Consider the following 21,661-nt stretch of genomic DNA (forward strand, 5'->3'; position numbering starts at 1 on the left):
AAAAACATCCAGCCCAAGAGCACGTTAGTTGGCTGAATTGATTCAGCATCAACAAAATGGTGAGTGCATAAAGCAAATGCTATAGAGAAAAAGAAAAGTTTGGACAGGACAACCACTGGCCACAATTAATATTTATTGGTCCCTTGACACATATGGCATGTGCAAGCTGGGACAGACGACAACAAAATGTATGCGTCACTGAAGAATGGAATCTCGAAGTATGGTCATTGAAACCGGGCTAATCCATGAATGCAAACCCTTGAGTCAGATGAAAGGTGCCTTGGGCGTTTCTGAAGTCTGAATGCATGTACACGTTCACTAGAGCATGCTACGCTAGCGGAGCTTGTGGCTCATTCTTTTGCCGTCTTTTGCGATCTGTAGTCTTTTGCAGTGACTAGATGAAACGTGCGCTGCATCTTCAGAACTACAGTGTACACTGTAGCCTGTTGAAGGATATGACGTGTACTCCAAACTTATTTTTATTTTCAATTTGTAAGAATACACCTTCAAGCTTCTTTGTTTTTGTTTTTTTGTGAGTGTTGAAGTGGGATAGGTGCAGGCAAGCGTTGGCGTTTCTTCAGAGATGATTCTGCCATTGCCTGCTACAGCACCGATTTGTTTCGCACTCAATCTGCAAAGTGAGCAAGGCCACCTTTGCGTGGGCCGTGATTCTTGAAAACGTTATCTAAGGAGGCAAGGGGTGTTTGTCTGTCGGTCTGTCTGTTTGTCTGTCCACCACATCTTATCACACACACGTAGTACAGGCCAACGTACAGGCAGCCCAACTGTCTTCCTTGGCGGCTTTTACACATGCCCAGTCATGCCGTAATGAGGTCATGAGAAGGCGAGGTTCACTACGTCCTTGCAGGTTATCAGGTACTGACGCTCCTAAAGCTAAATATCAGTTCAGAACGCAACCTTCATCAAGGCCAAGTGTGAAATCATAAACAACGCAGCAAATGAAATTAGGAGCACAACTCTTTGCGGGGGTGCCACAAACTGCATACTGAAGCAACTGAAGTTTTAAACATATTCCGTATTTAGACCTCCGGGTTTTGAAGAAAAAAAAAACATAATTTAACCACAAACAAAAACCTTATTGCGCATCCAAATAAGTTTTATTTAAGTGTCGGCGGCACGAGGTCTTTAGATGGCGCTGCGGTGCTTCCTACTCTATGCATCAGGACTTCCAGTGCTTCCAGTTCTTCTGCTCTGTCTGCTGTGACGTCAATCGAGTGGCCGAGGCGAAGAAAGCCCAGGGCCTTCTTCATTCTCCCCTAAAATGTCTGACGGCAAGCTGTACGATGTGTTGGGAGTCTCGAGGAACGCTACCGAGTACGAAATTAAAAAGGTTAGTATGTTATGTAATTGTAGCAATTGCAGCAGTTCTAATGCACAGTTGCCTGCTTCAGCCAGCGATGTTCCGCGGCATCAACTAACTTAGCCCTACTCTCGAATAAGCCTATCATTCCTTGTTATGATTTAAGCGGTCCTCGCTTCTTTGTTAAGGGTGTGCCCATATTCGCTTCAAGAGGAATGTTATGGACGATATGTCAGTTCCGCGCAAGACAGCTTTAGATACCTGTTTGCTCAATTCTCAGCTCCACCGCGCATTAACTCGCAGACGTGGGTTAGCTGTAGCTTATGAAAGAACATAACATTCGAATTGAGCGTTTCGCGCAGGGATGCTAGCGCTGATCGCGCCGGCTGGAATTTGTGGCGTTTCTGCATGTGCACATTCCAACTCTGTGGTGGTCACCGCATTTCGCAGGCGTACCGGAAACTGGCGAAGGAGTACCACCCGGACAAAAATCCACAGGAAGGAGAAAAGGTACGATTTCTTCCATCGTTTCAAATGGAGGGGCGGGGGGGGGGGGCGGGAGGGGAAAAAAGCCCGTGCGTCTGGAACGCAATTTAATTTGCGTTCATAGCTACAGCGTCTTTGTGCGACGGTTACAAGCCGCCTTTGGTACTGTCATTACACACCGCACCATTGTGTGGACATGGCGTTATCTAACTTGTGCTTTCTTTTCTCCCAAGTTCAAGGAGATTTCCTTTGCCTACGAAGTTCTGACGGATCCGAAGAAGCGAGAAATATATAACACCTATGGCATCAATGGACTCAAAGAGGGCGTCCACGAAAGTAAGGCACATGTTTGATACATAGTAACTGTTCCATCTTCCGAACTCGTTGGGGGTAGGGCACACAGGCGTCATTGGGTGGCACATGCGGGCAAATTGAAGAGCTGGCAGGTTCGATTTTTAGTCTTGATTTCACTTATTGCGGAGAAAACTGCGTCGCGCTTAGTGTTAGAAATGTCTTCGCTGCAGTCGTGATTGGTGCGAAATATCTTCGCTGCAGTCATGATTGATGCAAAACGGTCCAATTTAACCTTGGTGCTCGAGCAGGCCATGCTGCATTGGCACCCTCATTTTCTGTTGTATGTGGTGGAAGTTGTAGAGTTCTTGCATTGTGCACTCTCGCACCTTCGTGCGAGAGTTGCAACGGTTGGGTCATGCGTAACAAAACTGTAAGCAGATGCCACTGTTGAGCACAAGTGCATGTCATGTATCTGCCGCGTGTGACAGTTGGCTTGCTTACTGCTTCATCATTGGGCTTGCTTGCTTATTCATAATTTTGCACCGGAGCAGTGGAGGCTGTTAATGCTGTTGTGCACCCATTTTGTTGCATTGCGTTTATTAGTGCTGCCTACCGTGCACAGCCAAGTTATTGTAGGAACAACAACAACAGTAGGAACAAGGTGCAGGCAGCCACAAAATAAAACTGACCAAGCGAGTGGCGTGCAAGAGCTAGCGTCGCAACACCTTCTGGCCCAGCGCATGCTGTTGAGATAGCAGAGTGTGCATGCGTGTCCTTTGCTGGTCAATGCATATCAATTTTCTAGATTTCGGCTGCAGTGGTTCATTTCTGTCGAAGGTAGCACCTGCTGGCGCCTACGCAGAAGGGCGAGCGAGTGGCACGATTTCTGACAGCGTGCGGCATGCTCAGGAGCCGTGTAACGGCCCCGTTTAGCTTGGAGATATGTTCCTCGTACACTCCTTTAATGCGTAAGCATTTTTTGCGGCGTACCTGACAGCATCAACCATGGAGCACCCTGCATCTGCTCTAAAATGCTTTATTTACAAAGCTAATGCATTTATTTGTTGTAATAGTTTAAATGGAGATAATGGGTTGAAAGAATTAAAGAAACAGACAAAAGCATCAACAAAAGAAATAATGAAACCAAATGTCTCTCTTCTACCCCACATCACACGACAAAGATTAAAATTCCCCCAAAAAACAATCCTAAATAACAAAATCACAAAAACCCATAGGTTTTTGTGATTTTGTTGTTGCACGGTTGGTTGCACAAAAATGCACTATTAGCTAAGCTAATATGTTTGATTGTAATAATAATGTAAATGTGCATGATTCGTTAAAAGTAAAAACAAACGTAAAATGAAGAAAAGCGGCACAGTAATGCTTGATATTAGCTGTCCTTTTGTCATTTACCGACTGGCATCCATTCAGTGACGCATGAAACCTTATCATCGACTTGCTTCAACGCTAATCTGTTCTAGACCCAACAAAATGATAACCTAGATCCTTACGCACATGCACACATTCTTCAACACGTGCCGCAGGCTGCTGGCCGCTGCAAAAAATTCGCGAAGCAGTTCTGATTATCTTGGGGTGTGCTGCCTTTGCAGGTGGCGCAACCTTAGATGTAACCCAAAAATGCTTCGTTAAACTGGCCAATGATGCTTTCTCACCTTGGCTTGTGCACTTGTATTTCTTAGGATGGTGAAGTGTTTTGCAAGTTCAAATGCTAATTAAAGGTTCTAGCTCTTCAACACAACTGCGGATTGTTGAAATCATTAAACCCTTAAGGGCTCATTAAACAGAACAATTATTTTCTTGAATTGCCAATTTTTTAATTGTGCGAGATGCTTGAGTAACACGTTCGAAACGAAAATATTTGTGAAAACATTTTACGGCAGAGAATAGTTCTATTGGTCATTCCTGACTGTTGTGTAATACTCCATACTTGGGGCATTTGAGGTGTATTCTGAAATAAATTAGTCGCTGTCCTTAAAACCGTCATCGCTACCTTCTTCACTTGAATCAAACACGGCACTGACATCCGCATCACTCGCGATCTCATCACCTGAGGGAGAAAGATATAGAACGGCGCATGAATGGGGCCATGTTTGTTCATAACGCACGGGAAACAATTCCGCCATCTAGTGTGCAAACTCTCATTGAATAAAAGTGCCAAAGGTGAACCTATGCAGCCATGTATGTTTTAAATAGAAAAGCACCATTTTATGAGCTGGGCTCGTCAAAAGCCTTTTGGAACATTGCGGAAGACTCGTGGCGAAGACAAGTCGTCACAGGCAAAAAAAGTGGCAACTGCTCATGACGAGCTTTTAGGTTGTCATAACCCCTCATGGGGTTAACATAATATGAAAGTGCTGTTGTGCATAGCATATACAAATGTGCACATTTATATATGTGCACAATAATATTCAGGGTATGCTTTGTTTATCTTGTATGCAAATTTACATTCTTTGCTTTAACATGGGAAAGGCAGCAATAAGTTTTCAAAGTAGCTAGAGCTTCTAATAAGTTGCAAACATTCAGAGTAGGCCACATTGCTGTTCTATGGTGTTCGTTAAGACATGCTTGGGTCATGCTTTCTGGTATGTTGACCTGGAACGATTACTCGGTAAAGCAAGGACCTGTGGTGTGTACTACATTGTACAGGATAAAGCAAAAGCTGATGTCTTAATTGTTATACCCGTGCCACACGTACACGAAAAATGACATTAAATGCTTAATGCCTTAAGTTTTAATGCCATTAATTTGCTGCTACACGCAAAAATCTAATGCCATTCACTTTAATGTCATTTTGGTTTAAGGAGTTGTGCACAACTCATTTACCTTCGCGAACACCTTAAATCTGCCTACTCTCGAACGCGATGAGCACCAAATGAAGCCACCGAAACTCTCAGCACCAGAGTGTTGACGCGGAAATGTAGCTAAACTTCGAAATATGACGATTTTTTGTGCACAATTGGTAGCGAAGTTTTGAAGAAGATGAAGTTCACCAGATCAGAGGCAAAAGTAAGAACATCGCGTTACTCTTCGTGTTAAATTTTTCGGATTTGGCTACCGCTGGCCGGCGACGGCATGCTGAAGCCACTTTTAGAAACGGCTCCCACCATTTTTAAGAAAACACTATTTCTCATAAAATTTTCTTTCGCAAAAAACAGTTTTAACGCTTCTAAGGTGTTTTTCTCTACATTAAAGACTTCTAAAATATGAGTGAATTGCTCTTTTTGGTCATGATCACCATCATGCCTAACACATTTAATGCCATTGCGTTTTCGCGTGTAGCACGGCCCGCCCAATTAATGACATTTGCTATCTGAAGGCCTTAAACACTTAATGTCATTTTTTGTGTACGTGTGGCACGGGTATTAAATACGGTGTTTGAGCTGCTTGTGTCAGTTAGCTGACTCCAGTGGCCCTCCTGCCTTGGATTTCAGGTCCCTTTCCAAGTGAGGACATCTTCTCTCAGATATTTGGGGGGAGCCCATTTGGGGGCATGTTCGGCATGGATGGGTCATCGCGCAGGCGCCGCCAGCGAGGGGAAGACACGATGCACCCCCTGAAGTAAGTCTCCTGCTGAAGCGTGGTGCTATGAGCATGTTGGGGTCCTTGCAGTGTGCATTGTGTGTTGTGACCCAGCTTTTTTGAGCCAGCTGTAGTAATGCTGGTGAAGTATTTGAGCTGCAGGCCCCCTGTGTAGCCCTGCACGATTGACATTAATGGCAGGCATCAGTCTCATAAGGGTGCCGGTTGAATGGCCAGAGCATCTGTGCTGCTTTGCCGTTAGACATTTTGAACTTGCAACATTCCAACTGGTTGAAGGTAACAGAAGGTGCTCTCAATGCTGGCTCTCATTGGTCTGTTTTTTTGCAGGGTGTCTCTAGAAGATTTTTACAATGGCAAGACAGTGAAGCTGCAAGTAGACCACACAGTCATTTGCAAGACATGTGACGGGTAGGTTCAGTTTCCTTTTTAAAAATGCTGCTGTTCCTCCTGAATTGTGGTGTGTGGTGGGTGCTACCCACTCTAGTGGTGCTTAAACATTCTGCTGCTCTGCGTGCAATCCCAGGCTGTAGACTGGTGGGTTAAATCACGGCTATGCCTGATAAGTTTTCAGTGACGAAGGCTAATCGAATATGGAGTGACGTTGTCGTGGATCCTCTAAACCTTTTTATCAGTTAATCTTAACAAGACCAGGACATGTTCTGGGCAATGTTGTGCATGCGCAGTTATATCTTCCTGTTGTCTGCACCAATTATAGGGCCAATAGCAGAGCCCACTAATGAAACGGCAGCTCCTAGGGCGAAGAAAGGTCTATAGGCCAGACGTTTCTTCGGGACGTTTAAGCCCAAAGCAAGCATGACATCTTTGTAAAGCCATAAGCACTACTGGGACATATAACGAAGAATTTGAGTTTGTGTGCGCCTCTGGCATACAAGTCTTCATCCGGGTTCAGTAATGTGTTAGAATTCTGCTTCTGACATGAGAGGGATGACAGGCTGCATGTGCTCCTTTGTGTTAGTCAATTATTCAAAAACTTCTTTGTTTTTGAAGGGGCTATATCTAAAGCTGTTTTTAGGAATTCTTAGGCCGTGGTCATGCTTGAAATTTTTAAATTTCGATGCTGTAAATGACTTGTCACATATTTTTAATTTTCTCTTGTTCACCGATAAAGTTATCGAAAACTTGTATAAAAATATCGCAGCTCCTTAAAAGGCAAGTTTAGTTGGCTCTTCTTTATCCAGGATCACACACGCAAAAGAACAATGCTCCTCAAGGGGTTTATATGTAGAATTTGCGACTACATTTTTTAAAGCAAATGCAAAAATGGGAATGTCACTTGCAGAAGGTTAAAATTCACTAACTGTCATTTTCACAATTCCTTAGCATGCCTGCCAATGATATCCACTAAGTATTGCGGGGTTACGTGTTGCGACTCGTTAGGCGTGTGTTGAGTTTTGTATGGGCACAGTAGCCAGGGTTGCCAGGTTTAGCTATTTGTCACCAAACGAGACTTTTAGAGGTTCGTGGAGACTTAAATTTTAGTATAGCGACTTGGCTATTTTCTGGCTCCTTTGAGCGCGGCTGACTATTTATACAGTGAAACCTTGTTAAACCATACCTGACAGGGGCGCGAAGAGAGTACTTACTAACCGGCACTACAGTTTATTCAGATGCATCAGGTTAAAGGGAAACTGAGTCGGGGATTCGGCTTAACTACGTATAAAAAGAAACTACGGCTTATGTGGGTACGGCCAGAGTCCTTCAATGCTTTACTGGTCATGAAACTGCTCCGTAACTAAAGGGAGAGCTTCATATGCTGCTTTTGGCCGCCCCGCGGTGGCGCCACCATCTCACTGAGGTCACTCCTCGCGCGGCGTTGCGCTGGCTCGAACGGCGGAGACGCGGCGAGTTGTGTTTGTTTTGTGCGGGGAAAAAATGTAACGTGCATCTCGTGCTGTTGTGATGCGACTTAAGTAGTGCAATGACGATGCCGGACACGTGTCGCGTCCCGGGATGTCGTTCCTTGTACAACGATACAAAAGAAAATGCTTTCTTGTTCTGTTAACCGAGCGACGGGGAGCTGCGTGAGAAATGCAGGCGCGCCATTCCAAGGCAAGAAACGGGAGATTTCAGCTTCGATTGTACCTAGAATTGTACAAGGCTAACTTAGACGGATTTTTGTCAGATCAGTCAGGTAGTGTAGCGATGGTTCATTACCTGTTTGCAAACTGGTATTACCTTGCACACAGGCTCGCATGTAAAAAAAGCTTTGGGACGTCCTTGTGCTTTTACTTTTCATATTACCGCGAATTATCCCTTAGGGTCCGGTTTGTTTGTTTTGTAACCGCGTGTGGCCTCTTCCGGCTTTCTTATCTGGTGTTTCAACCGAATTGCGCCCGTTTGCTCTTTTCGTCATACATCCCATCGGCAATATTGTTTGACATCGAAAGGGTGTCACTCTATCACTAACTTGACTTTTGTTTCTTCGACAATGTTCTCAATCCTATTTCCGTGAATCTGAAATTTATAACGTTCCCAGAATAACACATGACACCAAATGCCGCGCCACTCACTTTATCGACGTTCATGTGTGCACATCACGCTGCGGACTGCTTCTTCGACGTTTGTGTTTCAGTCTAGTCTTGTGTAGAGCAGGAGGTCGCTTTAATAAACTTTTTTCGGAAAAACTTTGCCTCGTTCTTGGCTACGTGGCAATATTCTGTTTCCTCCGTGTGCTGCATGCACATCACAGCGGAAAAAAATACATTTTTGTACGCTGGACCACGCTCTTTTGTCTCGCTTCGTAATATTAAATTTTTTTTGGTTGCGTGTGATAAAATCAGTTTTATTATTTTTGCGCTTTCTTTTTTGTAAGGCTTGCAAAGCGTGGTAGTGGAAAGACACACGGTGCAACATATCCTTTGCGTTCCTGAAGCGTTTTTATATGTTTTCAAGTATGCACCAACTCACTCAAACGACAATATTATTGGGCTATCTCTTTGAGCGTTCTGTTCATTCCATAGCAATCAACGGATTCATTAATGGCGTAGTCTGAAATGCGCGTACCATGGTTCCTTTCAGTTTTTTTATTGTATTATCGATGGGCACGCAGCAGCTTGTGACCACGGAGCATCCGTATGTGTGGTATTTACAACTTTTGCTTTAAGAAAAGAAGTAATAGAGATTTAAAAATCCGTAAACACGACGACGCAGCGCTTGTGCCAGATTACGCAGAAGCCGTTGCCGTTCGCGGCCGAAGTCTACGGTAATTTAGTTGGAAAAATAAACCCCATTGAAGGCAGGTGATATTCACAATGAATGGACTATTCATCGCTAACTATTACGAAAAAAGCACACTTAGTCAGCGCGCAGACACCAAAAGCAGCGAGCGTTTGCACTCCAAGAGCTGGCCAATATGCCACACGCATGGCGGCTGGATGCTCTTTGTGCGGCGGTGGCGCCCGTAGTGGCGCCCGCGGTCCCTATATGAAACGAGTGCCGAAGTTTCGTGCCCAGTAAAGGATTGAAGGACTCTGGTACGGCTTAACGAGATTCCACTGTATATTTCCAGGCTTTTCCGACACCTTACAGTATGAAAAGAGACTGTGGTCGTTCAGCGTATTTCATGAGTCCAGATAAAACTGGGAGCCAATCAGAACAAAAAATGGGGACGATATGGCAAAACCAAGAATAAAGCCCAAGGAGTCAGTGTCACTCAAAACAGATCGACGGACACTGTTATTTACCCGCACAATGCCTAATTTGTTGTGTTGCTTGTTTTAGTATACACCACCTGCTTCAAGAGTCATGTCAATGGCTTTAAGCAATGCTGCCAATTTAAAGTGTGATGATTGACCAGATGTAGGGTTGATTATCATGGTCAGCAGTGTAATGCTTGGGCAGGTCACGGGCGGTTGACATACCATGCAGAGTGGTGGAAGAAATGTATGAAAGTTTATAATAGGTGCGACAATGCAAAGAGGCAGCGAAAGAATTGAAAACAGATTGCAGCAAACACATGTTCTATGATCGTTCCTATTGTTTGAGTGTATTGCTTAAACTTGCATACTTCAATTTTCTTTGTAGACAATGAGAAACAACTGTAGTTATTCCGATCCATCGGAAATTAATAGTATTTGTGACGCAGCTTTCTTACTTCTGAAAATGTCTGCCTTTTTTTCTACGCAGTCTATCAAAAAGAAACTACTGCCATTGCTTTGCTAAAAATGGCGATTTTTCTGGCTTAGTGTCAAACTTTGAGCTCGAGGTGGCGACTTTCTGGCTACTTTCAGCAATTTTTCGGCAACTTTTTGTTCTGACAACCTGGCAACCCTGACAGTAGCTCACTTGCCTTCCCTCTTTGTTGTAGTACCAGATAAAGGTACTGTAGTTCTAGGTTTTCTGTCTCTCATTGCCTTTGCGAGCCTATATGTTACAAATGTGTACATACCTAGACAAGAATGGGAACTTTTTGTGCCTTTTATGTTACTTCTGCTTTTTCTTGGGTAAAATTTAGCACCAATGGAATATTCTAAACCTTTACTTCTGATTGACTGCTCGGAATATTGAGCTTGAAAATAAGAATCCATTTATAGTAGCCCAGAAAATTGTGTTTTGGGCGAGCTGTGGTTGCCTTGTAGAATTTCTGCGTGGAGATTGTGCTTTCTTTTTTTATATACATATATAAAAAGCGCCATCTTCTTACGCCTTTTCTGTTTCCCTTCCAAGGGTTGGTGGAAGAGCTGGCTCTGTGCTGACTTGCCAGAGCTGTCGAGGTCGGGGTGTCAAAGTGACATTCAAGCACATTGGCCCCAACATGATGCAGCAGATGCAGTCTACTTGCCCTGAATGCAGGGGTGATGGTAAGCTTCTTACTGTAAACAAACTCCGCTGGGCACCCTTTGTCAACAGTAGTCTTGATCCAGAAGCCTTGGGGTGTCTTTTTCCAGCAGTGTAACTTTCAGTCATTATAATTGCATTGTGTTTACGATTTTGTTGTGGCTGATTACTCACAATACAGTGAGATCCTGGATTGCTTACTTGAAAGTTCAGTACTTTAAGTTTTCACTAAGTGGTACTTGCTAGTTCTATCATGCTGTTCATGTTGCACTGCATGTTCAGTCGTTGCCAAGGCTGTAACTTTGCTGTGAGGCATCAGGGTATTTGCCATATTTTTGCACAGAACTCTCACTTGGCCATTTTCAACTTGAGGGGGCTAAAGTGGCAAAGTGCAACATGTTCATTTTATACATGGCTGAATGGAGGGGGGTTGACCTTGTCATTCAGCAGAGGGATAGCCTTGTAAAGCTTTTGTCTTTTGTGCCCAAGTGTATTTTGTTAGTGGAGGAGCACAGTGATGCCTTTTGCAGTGAGTTACAGCTTCATTGCCTTACTTTGCGAGGTTAATTTGAAGGTACACAGGAGATGTTGATGGAAAAATCTGAAGAATTCCACCTAGGCTTCTGCAAACGAAGCTTTCTTGCATAGCTCATTTACGTTTGTGCAAATTCATTGCAATTCAGTCAAGCAGTGCGGGAAATCCATTACAAAGAAAAGTTCACTGTATAGTGTGTGGGCTTGACTGCTATACACAAGTGCACTGCCCGGAAGACATTTTTTAAGGGCCAATGTAAGCATTGCAAGATACGAAAATGGCCCGTGTTCCCCTACGTGAAACTGTACAGGGATGATTAAGTGCATTGAGGCAGTGCTTCCGTACCTCAAGGGAGCACTCCCCCAGGGCTGGTTATCTTGTTAGTTTGTGATGAAGCAAGGTTCAACCTAGTCGGCCTCTAGTGTGCTGGATGAAGCTTTTGCAAAATGTGGGAAGTATCGGTGCTTGTGTTGTGAGGCTGCAATCAAAGCTATCGACCACTTTGCTGGCTGCACTTCTGTAGTCGTTGAATTACTTTTTTCCTGTACATGTTTCTGGAACAGTAAAGTTGCAGAATTTTTCAACTCTGGTTTTATTGCTGGGTGGGCGAGAAAAAAAAAATGTGAAGGTAAAATGATGACCCTGAACTTAACTGTGTTAACGTTTAGGCTATGATCACAACGTTCTGGAATTGCTGGCTGTGGAGGGCCGAAAGTTGTCCTTGCGTGTCTCTTCAGGGGAGGTGATCAATGAGAAGGATGCTTGCAAAAGCTGCAAGGGTCGCAAGGTGCTGAAGGAGGTCAAGTACCTGGAGGTTGATGTGGACAAGGGCATGCGAGACAACGAGCGCATCATCTTCCGAGGGGAAGGCGACCAACAGGTGGGTGCTGTTGCTCGTGTTCATCACTATTGTGTAACGGTCGTCAGAAAAATGTGGCTGATTCATTGCTGTGCTGGCAGTGCTGAATTGCGGTGGGCAATGTCAAAGTGGGGTGGCCAGGCGCTCATGTTTGCTGCCTCGGTCTTTCCCCACACTTGTTTTGTTCCTTTTTGTGACCTATGTGCAGAACTTCCTTGCTGTTATTTTTTTCCCCTCGTACCTGTGTTCACTGTGTGCTGTTGAAGTTGTCAGGGGCTACGAAGAATTCGCTGGGGGCCGACGAACGAAAGAAAATAGAAGAACGAACGGAAAGCGGAGAAGACGGCCCTGCAGCGTATACGACACCGCCACAGCTTACGCCGCCAACGCCTCCCCGAGACGCCGCCAGTGTTTATACATAACATCACGCGGCCCCGAGCGGCGCCCGCATTCACACGTGCTGTGTGCGTGTGTTTCGGATTTCGGACCCTCGCTTGCGAGGGTAAACTGCACTTCGTGCGCCGGGAGTCGCCCCACCGCCGCTCATCGCGACGGACGTTCTCAGTGCCAATTCCCCCATCCTATAACACAAATGTAATCGGTTTTCCTGTCATTAAACAGTTTAATTTCTTTCCAAGACAAGTCCTTACTAAAACCGGCCACCTCTGACATGGCGCAGTTGACAGGATCAGGATTTGAGTCCACGGAACGAACGGACGAGGAGACGAACGACGCGGACGAACTGCACCACGACTACGAGAGTGCGGCACGCGGACGAGGGGCAACGACGGACTCCACGTCAACGGTGATCGACCGGCTCCTGATTTCAACGGAACGCGACGTCCTGTGTTCAACGAAGAAGCAGCAGTTGGTGAACGAACTACGATCACGAGGGCTCCCTTGCTCTGGCCGTAAGGACGACATCGTCTCGCGTCTCCTAGAGGACAACGAAAAACGTCGCCAGCTCTCCAAACGATCGAATGTGCCAACGATACTTCAGGCTGCCTACGATGACAAATGGCAGACGAACCTGCAAGCGGCGCTATTCGAGAACAGGAGGCTGCGCGAAGAACGAGAACGTCTTCGGAGACAACTGGCGAGATTCGGCCACACGTTTCCCACGGTGTCAAAGCCAGCGGCAAGCCTTCAACGATACGACGCACACCTTGGTCTGGAGACGCGCAGAACGCACAACAGCACGCACACGAACGAAACGACGCATGCAAAACGGTGCACCGCCCGCTCACTGGACCTCTCCCAGGTGATCGCCACGATTACGGAAACGCACGCGAAGGTCAGTGAATTCCTGGCGAGATCGCGAACAACCGCTGCTCTGACACCGAGCCAACCGACGAGCTACATCACCCACGCACAGGTCTTCCCCGCAACAAGCAACGAGACGCGCAACGTACGCAGCGCGCACGAGCCAGAATGCAGCACGTACCTGGCACTAGCTCCTCCGGTCCAGACCTCGCCCACGAACGGTACCGTACCCGAATTGGTGGAGCTCACGAAACAAACGCCCAGAGCACCGAACGCAACCGAGCCAGTGCATACGAAACTTTCCGCGCATGCTGTCCCGGCTCCAGTCCAGTCCACGCAACCAATGACAACGCACCTGGATTGGTGGACATGGCCCTGACAATCGAGACGCAAAGTGCACAAAACGCACCAGTGGCGACGAACGACATCGAACCCGGATTGGTGGAGCTCACCACTACAGCCGTAACGAACAGCGCACGGAACGCACCCGAGCTGGTACGCACGACAACCCTCGCACGCGCTGTTCCAGTCCAGGTACCGCCCAAGAACGACATCGTACCCAGACAAGAGACGCTGGCCACGACCAACGAAACGCACGGCGCACGGAACACGACCAAGCTAGCACGCAATGAGGAAACGCTATTCATGACACCCTCCGGTCCCGCTGCTGCCTTCCGGACTTGGCCAGCGAACGTAACAACCGCAGGAACGAACCTTGCCACGAGAAACGAAACGCCAAGCGCACGTGGTTCAACCCAGCCGGAACGTACGAGCTCTCCGGCACCCGCTGCTCCAGCCCGAGTTCACCCAACGAACGACACCGCACTCGCGCAGGTGAACCCGTCTACGAGCAACTACGCACCCAGCGCACGCGGCCCGTTCGAGCCGGAACGTACAAGTTCCCCGGCCCCCGTTGCTCCAATCGAGACTCATCCGACAAACACCGCCATGGTACAGGAGGATGCAGCCGTGAGCGTACGGGCACCAGGCAAACGAGACGCCATCGAGCCTGCTTGCACGAGAGGAATGCCGACCGCAGCACTTTCGACCGAACTGGCAAGCAACGAGAGCTTGAGCGACGACACGGACACGGCGAGAACGACAACGAACGAGACCGACCCAGACAAAGGCATCGAATGCCCTACCGAGGAAGCCACGCCTACGACGCCAAAGATTGTGGGACCGAATGGACGAGGCGAACTACGCCCATTTTCCCACAACAGCTTCGCTTCCGAGGGCAACCACGGCGAAGGCGAGCAAGGAGTCGCAACGAATTTGTCCGATCAGCCGCGCCACTTCACGACAACGCCGTGCCACCGCAGGCTGAACGAAAGTACGAACGGCTCCCGAACCGTACGAAACGCACACCTCGAGCAAAACAACGCCCTCAACGCACCGAACTCCGCGACTTTCACGGGACGCATCTCGCCACCAGACGAAACGCATGCCAACGTTCCCACGCGCATCAAACCCGCAAGAAGCTACACAGACTCAATCGCCGACGGAAGCGACGTGACCAACGCAACGCCGTAAATGCTCCCAAGTTCACGTCCGACGAAACGAATCCCACGGTACGCAAAAATCAAGTCAGTTTGAAATTCGCCGACCTCTTCGAAACGAACGCCCACTAAACGAAGTTTATCCGGAACAACGAAAAAAAAAAAAAAAAAAAACGCCAGCATCGAGCAACTGCGCAAACGGCCGTGCACAGTTGAGTCTCTGGATATGAACGGACGTCAAACAACGCGGACACCCACAGAGCTCGCGGATAGCTCAATCGGGCGCCAACTCGGTGAAGGACCTGGGGACAGATCCTTCTAAAGGGAGGTCGTGTCAGGGGCTACGAAGAATTCGCTGGGGGCCGACGAACGAAAGAAAATAGAAGAACGAACGGAAAGCGGAGAAGACGGCCCTGCAGCGTATACGACACCGCCACAGCTTACGCCGCCAACGCCTCCCCGAGACGCCGCCAGTGTTTATACATAACATGTTTTCCTGTCATTAAACAGTTTAATTTCTTTCCAAGACAAGTCCTTACTAAAACCGGCCACCTCTGACAAAGTCGTCAGTATGTCCCCACCCCTTCTCCCCTGATGTAGTGCCTATGGGCCTTTAGGGTTACAATAAATGGAGTGAAATGATATGTTTGTGTGCACCAAGAACATTACAGAAAGGGGGGGGAGCCTTTCGAACATTAGGCGTGCGTGTGGGTGTGTGCACTGGAGTGGCTTGCACCCCCCAAACGCCTGCTGAATGGATGTGTGCGCGTTTTTCACTGCAGCCCGGCATGGAGCCCGGGGACGTGGTCATTGTGCTGCAGACCAAGCCGCACGAAGTGTTTCACCGCGAGGGCTGCAACCTGTACATGAGCCACTCGGTGACCCTGACTGAGGCCCTGTGTGGCTTCGAGATGGTCCTCAAGCACCTGGACGGCAGGGACCTCATCATCAGGGAAGTGCCCGGCGTTGTCATCAAGCCCCGTGAGTAACTGGCTCTGCAATTTCTGGCAATCTGCTGGCTCCTGTAGAAGAATTTGGTATTTTTCTTTTGGAAGGCTAATTTAAAAACTGTGGAGAAACTCTGAGCATTGCCTACTAATGCCCAAGTGTTATGTCCAGCTACTCTGCATGCGATACAGCCCTTTTTAAGCGTGCTTCACTACTATGTATACCAATCCATTTACTGGGAAGGTGTTCTATCAGGGATGTAAGCATTTTTATATCGAAGTATTAGGGCTCTGCATATCCGTATGAGTGCTATAGTCTGGAGCCTCTTAAAAGGGACAGACGACAGATTTTTGTGGAGTGCATGCCCTTCAGCTCATATGAAAGCCAGCATTTTGTATACTGGGGTAACTAGACGGAATTTATGAACTAACTGGCCGAAACAATTTTAAGTTGGCAGTAAACTTCAAGTCTAAAAGGTGGTGTCATGTAGTGTCGAAACGTTGCACTACAGTACATGTCCCGGTCACGCGATGTTATAAGTTTAGATTATCTTCTGTTTGCCATTTCGAAGAGCACCGCAAAATCTAATTGCGTGCAACGTACAGACCAGTTTCGGTTTCAGAAACTTGGATCGGCTAATGGCATCGCGGCTTTTTATAACACGAAAAAAGAACTTGCAATGTATGATTGAATAAAATGCATAAAAGAATAAGAAAGCCTGCAATTCATTATTTTTTAGCTGGATAACAGTTTTTAAAGGGGCCGTGCAGACAAAATACAGGTTTGTTTTATTTGAAAGGTTTCGTGTTTTGTGGTGTCCCCAGCGCTTGTCCGGAAGCAAACGATGCTTTATTCACTGAGAAATCAGATTAAGTTAAAATTTTGATTCTCACCAAATCGTGTTTTCATGACGTCTGCAATGACGCCACAAGAAGCAGGTCTTAAAGGAGCACTGACACGAAAATTTTGTTACGGTCTGGCCAACCTGAAACAGCTCTTCAAATACTTCAGCGCGCGATAGTTAATTACATTGAACGGCCTGAAAATTGTTTGTTTCAAATTCCCGCGCTTTCATCCCGAACGGCGCATATGGCAGCCTCCCGGTTTGACCTCACCGCTTTGTGCGGACGTCACCGGCGCCCGCTTGAGAGAGCGTTGCGCCCGCTTGCCGCTCGTGGGGCCGCGCGCGTGAAGTGACGTCCCCAGTTTTTGACGAGTGCTGTCGCGTCACTTCTTTTTCCTCTCCTGGAGTGATGTCACGCTGATGTCCATTTGCTGAGTGCCGCTCCGTGCGCTGCTCCGTCGGCGCGATAAATGAGATCCAATTGAACTATGTTCTTCGCGTCGCAGGCCGCTCATATTTCAGCCAGGGTATTCTGTTGAGTGAAGGAAGCAAACTGTGCAATAATATTAACGCCGAAAATTGGTGTCAGTGCTCCTTTAACTTAATGTGCTGTGAAGCCCGTTAGTCAACCTAGATGGTGCCACCATACCGCGGTGGGCCTTCTTCTGCCTTTGCTTAGTTTTTGACCGTTTTTGTTAAGGTAGAAAGTAATCGTTCTGTGAAACGTGTTCACTCGACAAATATGGTCGCTTATGCCAATTGGCCAATGTCGTCTGAGACAACCCCCAAGCACTGCAGTGCTGTGCAGCTGAAACAAGCATAGTGCAGGCAGTACCAACAGCAGTACGCATCGGTACTATACGTGTACTTTCATAACTTTTCACTGTGTACCCCACCGTTCTTACTGCTAAAAAACGCCCTGTGTAATTTGAGTTTGTTTTTGCCTGCCTCAGCCAATTGCACAGCTAACACATGACATCATAGGTTCTGTTGTGCGAAATGAGCTAGGGGGTCAGGTTCTGTTGCGGGAAATGAGCTAGTGGGGTTGCATGGCCATTTCCTTTCTTCCTAATTGTACGGTGTATTTGAGCGAAGTTTATGTTCAAAGTGGTGTTAGCATGATTCTAACAAGGAAAAAAAAAAAAAAAAAAACTCCGATTTACAAAGTCAGCAAAGCTCATTGTAAGTGATGCCCTTCCATTGCAATTTTTTTTACTGTGTTATGAAGGTACCAGTTGTCTACAAATGCACTAAATAATGATTACATGTGATAACTTGGCCAATTATGCATTTCATTTTTTTATATGAAAGGCATTTCATTTTCTGGTATGAAAGGTGGCGACACCACCTTTCTTGTGTAGCCACTGGGTGCAGTGGCACATTTTAGCAGATGTGGTTATTCCTTGATCCACAGCTGGGCCTTCTGCTGGCCCTAGCGCAATTTGACTATTATGAGCATCGTGCAAGCAGACAGCTCGGCTAACTCCGGTCGTAAAATCTCTCTGCATAAACACTGCATGCACACCAATTTGCTGGACTGGAAAAAGCGTAATTGCATGGAAAGCGTGCCCACTTCGAGCTCGTGCATATAGTCCCAAACGGTGTGCCAAGAGTGTGCCCCGTCAATCACCCCAGAAGTGTAGGGCGGCTGTTTGGGCCGCGGGAGAACTCGTGTGCCTTACTTAGTGTGCCTGTTGGCTGTGCGCCACTCTTGCTGGACAACTAGAGCAGGCGCAAGTGAAAGATGCCTGTGGTTTCATAAACCATACTGTTGTGTACGGAGCCTGAGCCACCGATATGAACAGTATGTGTGCTTGTGTATGATGCACACTTGCTGTTTTAAGATGTGATTCCTAGCCAGTCTGTTGCAAGCAGCATTTGTGCATGCGTTTTCTCCCTCTCCTCCTTTGTGCTGTATGTGCCCAATAGCTAGTGTACGTGGCCAAGCACTTCATGTGATGAGTTGGCTGGCTGGTGTCTTTGTTGCCGTGTGCCAGAATGGTTATTTTGGGGTAGTGGTTATTTTGTTTGTAAAATCGGGTTCTATGGTGTGCAAAAGTGTTAGCTTGATATTCCAAGTAGAAATGTACTTTGACAATGGTAGTGAAACCTTTTTGTCGGCATGGCTACTCTGTCTGACCCGCGTGCTTTTTGCAGGGTCTATAAAGGGCATCCGAGGTGAAGGCATGCCTGTGTACCGAAACCCTACGGAGAAGGGGAATCTCTACATCAAATTTGACGTAGTGTTCCCAGACAACCACTTTGCCGGTGAAGAAGAACTTAGGGTAAGCCTTTTGCACTTGCTATAAAATGCACCTCGAGAGCATTTTTTATTTTGGTGTTTGTGTGTGCCGTGGGCTGTGCCATCTTAGACGCTGGTCACATTTGAAAGATGCAGCTTAGAGTCGGGGTATTACGGTAATTACTTTGTGCAGAAATTTTTCAGGAAACTTCTACTGTTTACTTTAAACCATTGGCCTTGGAAGTGCAATTACTGTGGCACAAATCTCCGAAAACATTACTACAGAGCAAACTGGCTCCTGTGGCCGAGATGCAGTTCTGTCGCAATATGGCTTCACTGTGGCTCAGCGTGAGCTTCTTTAAAAGTGATCTTAGCTGCATCGTCATTGCGATCAATGGCATCCTCCATAGCGGTGACATTGAGTGTGGTGCTGTGCTATCAGGAATGCGACAACTGTGTGTTCGTGAAGTTGCGAACACACAATTTTGTATTTTCACTATGCAATGTGCATAAAACTTTCGTTCATCAAAATGTTCCAGAAAAACTTGTCTGATGATTAGGGAACTTTTGGTTGTTACCTTCTATGAGAAACTGGAGGGAAATTGGAAATTTTTGTTTATTTCAGTGGCAATTCTGTTACAGCAGAATTTGTTTGGTATGGTTCAACTGCACTGTCATTCGTTTATCGGCCTATTTTTGACGCTGAAGAAGCTCTCCGTGTATATATATATATATATATATATATATATATATATATATATATATATATATATATATATATATATATATACCGTACTTACCCGATTCTAACGCACAGGCTATTTTCCTGGCAAAAAACCGAAAAAACTTGCACCTCACCTTGTAACGCACACGGAACTTAGTGAGCAAGAAAAACTAATGCGAGAGAAACTCACACGCCCATCCCGCGAGCGTCTCCAGAGGCGCACGCTTCAGCCGACCGCTCGTTTTGAACGCGTGGGCGCCGCTCGTAAGCTGCGGAAACGGCGCACCTTCGTTGCTGCTGCTGCCATTGTAGTTATCAAGCGCGCAAGTGGAACAATTTGACAATTTGTGTGAACACCGATACAAAAGCCCCTCCCTAGGCGCCTCGGCTTCCTGTGTCCGAAAAATCGTTGCAAAAAGCTTTGGCGCCATCTTGAGATGGCGATGGCGATGGGTGGGACGAAATTTCCGCCGTTTCGGTTTCGTATCCGATTCTAACGCGCATGCGATTTTTCGGCCTATATTTCTGGAAAAAAAGTGCGCGTTAGAATCGGGTAATTACGGTATATATATATATATATATATATATATAATATATTGCTATCGATTGTCTATTGAAAGACTGGTACCAAAGGAAGCCAGTCACAATGCTCAAAAGTGCAATCCAGCCTGTACCCAACTTGTTCCACCTTGCTGCAAAGGGTATGTTTTGCATGTTAGCTTAGTGGGGCGTTTCCCGTTTTCGACAAGGCAAAGTTTTGTGTGCCCGAGTTCATGGAAAGAACTGTCGGTTGGCATTTCCGAACATGGACACACCGCCACGGTGGCTCAGTGGCTAAGGCGTGCTGCTGACCGAACATGGAAAATATTCGAAGTGTTCAAGTAATGCTATTTGATTGGAAGTCGAACCGAAATTTGCAATATTCATTTCAATGTTTGAAATTATTTGACATTTTGTACCGTTACTATGTTTTCGAGGAAAATGGGACCCGTGGTCAGTTTTTGATTGGGTTTATATTGGGCTGCTCAAAGTCTGCATATTGCTTCAATAAACTGAGTCAAACCAGTTCAATAAAATCTTTCGCATCTTGTCAGGTAGATGTGCTTACTGGTAATGCAACTCTTGGGCTGGATGTGGTGCTCGGAATCCAGCGCGATAATTTGAGCCCTGGGGACATCTGTTTCCTCTTGCCTCGGCCGCAGGAGTTGGAGGCCCTGCTGGGAGACCGGCCCCGTCCCGGCATCGGTGGCCTGCCCGTCGGAGAGCACGTGGAGGAGGTGGACCTGCACGACTACGACCCCAGCAGCCAGAGCCAGCGCCAGGAGGCCTACCAGGAGGACGAGCAGCAGCCGCGGGGCGGCGTCGAGTGTGCACACCAGTAGCTGCACATGGGAGGGAGCAGAAAGGGCCGGGGGTGCCAGGGAAGGGCTGTAGCTGCCTCGCATGCGTTGGCTGAAGACCAGTCCACGTGGCGTGCTTCCTTCCTGGCCCAGCCTCGAGCGTTTTTCTCGTCTGTGTGATCCTGTAACATGCTTGTTCTAACTGAAGCCGGCCGCTGGCACCTGCTTCGCACGATGTAGGCTGCCAGCTGCCCCACACTGACTGCCGACTGCTTCGGCACGGCTCGGAAAATTTCGTTCCCCCTCACTTTTCTTCCCCCCACTTCTCGTTTGGTTTTGTTTTAAATGTGCAATGGCAAACAGTTCTCCACTTGAATAAACAGCGGCAGACAAAGCCTGTTTTGGTACGCCCTAGGGGATAAAAGGAATTTGAATGCTGTTATTCTTAGTGGATGTCACTGCTCTTTGCATTTCTTGTAAAAAGGGCACGGAGAAGATGTAGACTGAAGTGAGTAGGGTGCAGCAGCAATTATTCCTTCATATCTGTAGTTCTCGTTTACAGGGCTGATGCACAGGTCATTTAACCAATGCTGTTGAAACAATTTTTCGCAGATGGCCTGGAGACTTTACTATAACTATACGACTTGGACGTCAATGCCGTTTTGTAATGGTTTCTGGTGCATTAAATGGTTCGTCTTATGTAGATGACTCTTTTCAACTCCACGAGTTACTCGTGTCCATGTCATGTGACACTGCTACAGCCTCCCATCCAGTGAGGCTTGGGCACCGTGCAATACAAAAGATGGTGTGTGGGGACACTGTTATAGTAGTGAAATAGCTGGTGTGATAGCATCGAGGGGCTGGTTTTATGAAGTACTACTCACAAAATCTCGCTGTCATTGGCAACCTGAGGCCTTTGCTTGGTGCAGTAGACCACAAAATGATCAA

At 46.8% G+C, this 21,661-nt stretch overlaps 1 protein-coding gene across 1 annotated transcript; it reads left to right on the forward strand.

The window, feature by feature from the left end:
* Positions 1–1,191: 1,191 nt before the first annotated feature.
* LOC144155508 (dnaJ homolog subfamily A member 2-like) lies at positions 1,192–21,416 on the forward strand. Its single transcript, XM_077687004.1, has 10 exons — positions 1,192–1,351; positions 1,772–1,831; positions 2,041–2,143; positions 5,554–5,680; positions 5,990–6,070; positions 10,349–10,482; positions 11,732–11,874; positions 15,398–15,596; positions 18,565–18,692; positions 20,576–21,416. The coding sequence occupies exons 1-10, from the start codon at positions 1,283–1,285 to the stop codon at positions 20,753–20,755; spliced, it is 1,224 nt and encodes a 407-aa protein (XP_077543130.1). The 5' UTR covers positions 1,192–1,282; the 3' UTR covers positions 20,756–21,416.
* Positions 21,417–21,661: the final 245 nt, after the last annotated feature.

This window comes from Haemaphysalis longicornis, unplaced genomic scaffold (genome assembly GCF_048455015.1).
Source record: "Haemaphysalis longicornis isolate Haplotype H1 unplaced genomic scaffold, Haemaphysalis longicornis Haplotype H1 scaffold_1, whole genome shotgun sequence".
In the NCBI taxonomy this organism is placed as follows: domain Eukaryota; kingdom Metazoa; phylum Arthropoda; class Arachnida; order Ixodida; family Ixodidae; genus Haemaphysalis; species Haemaphysalis longicornis.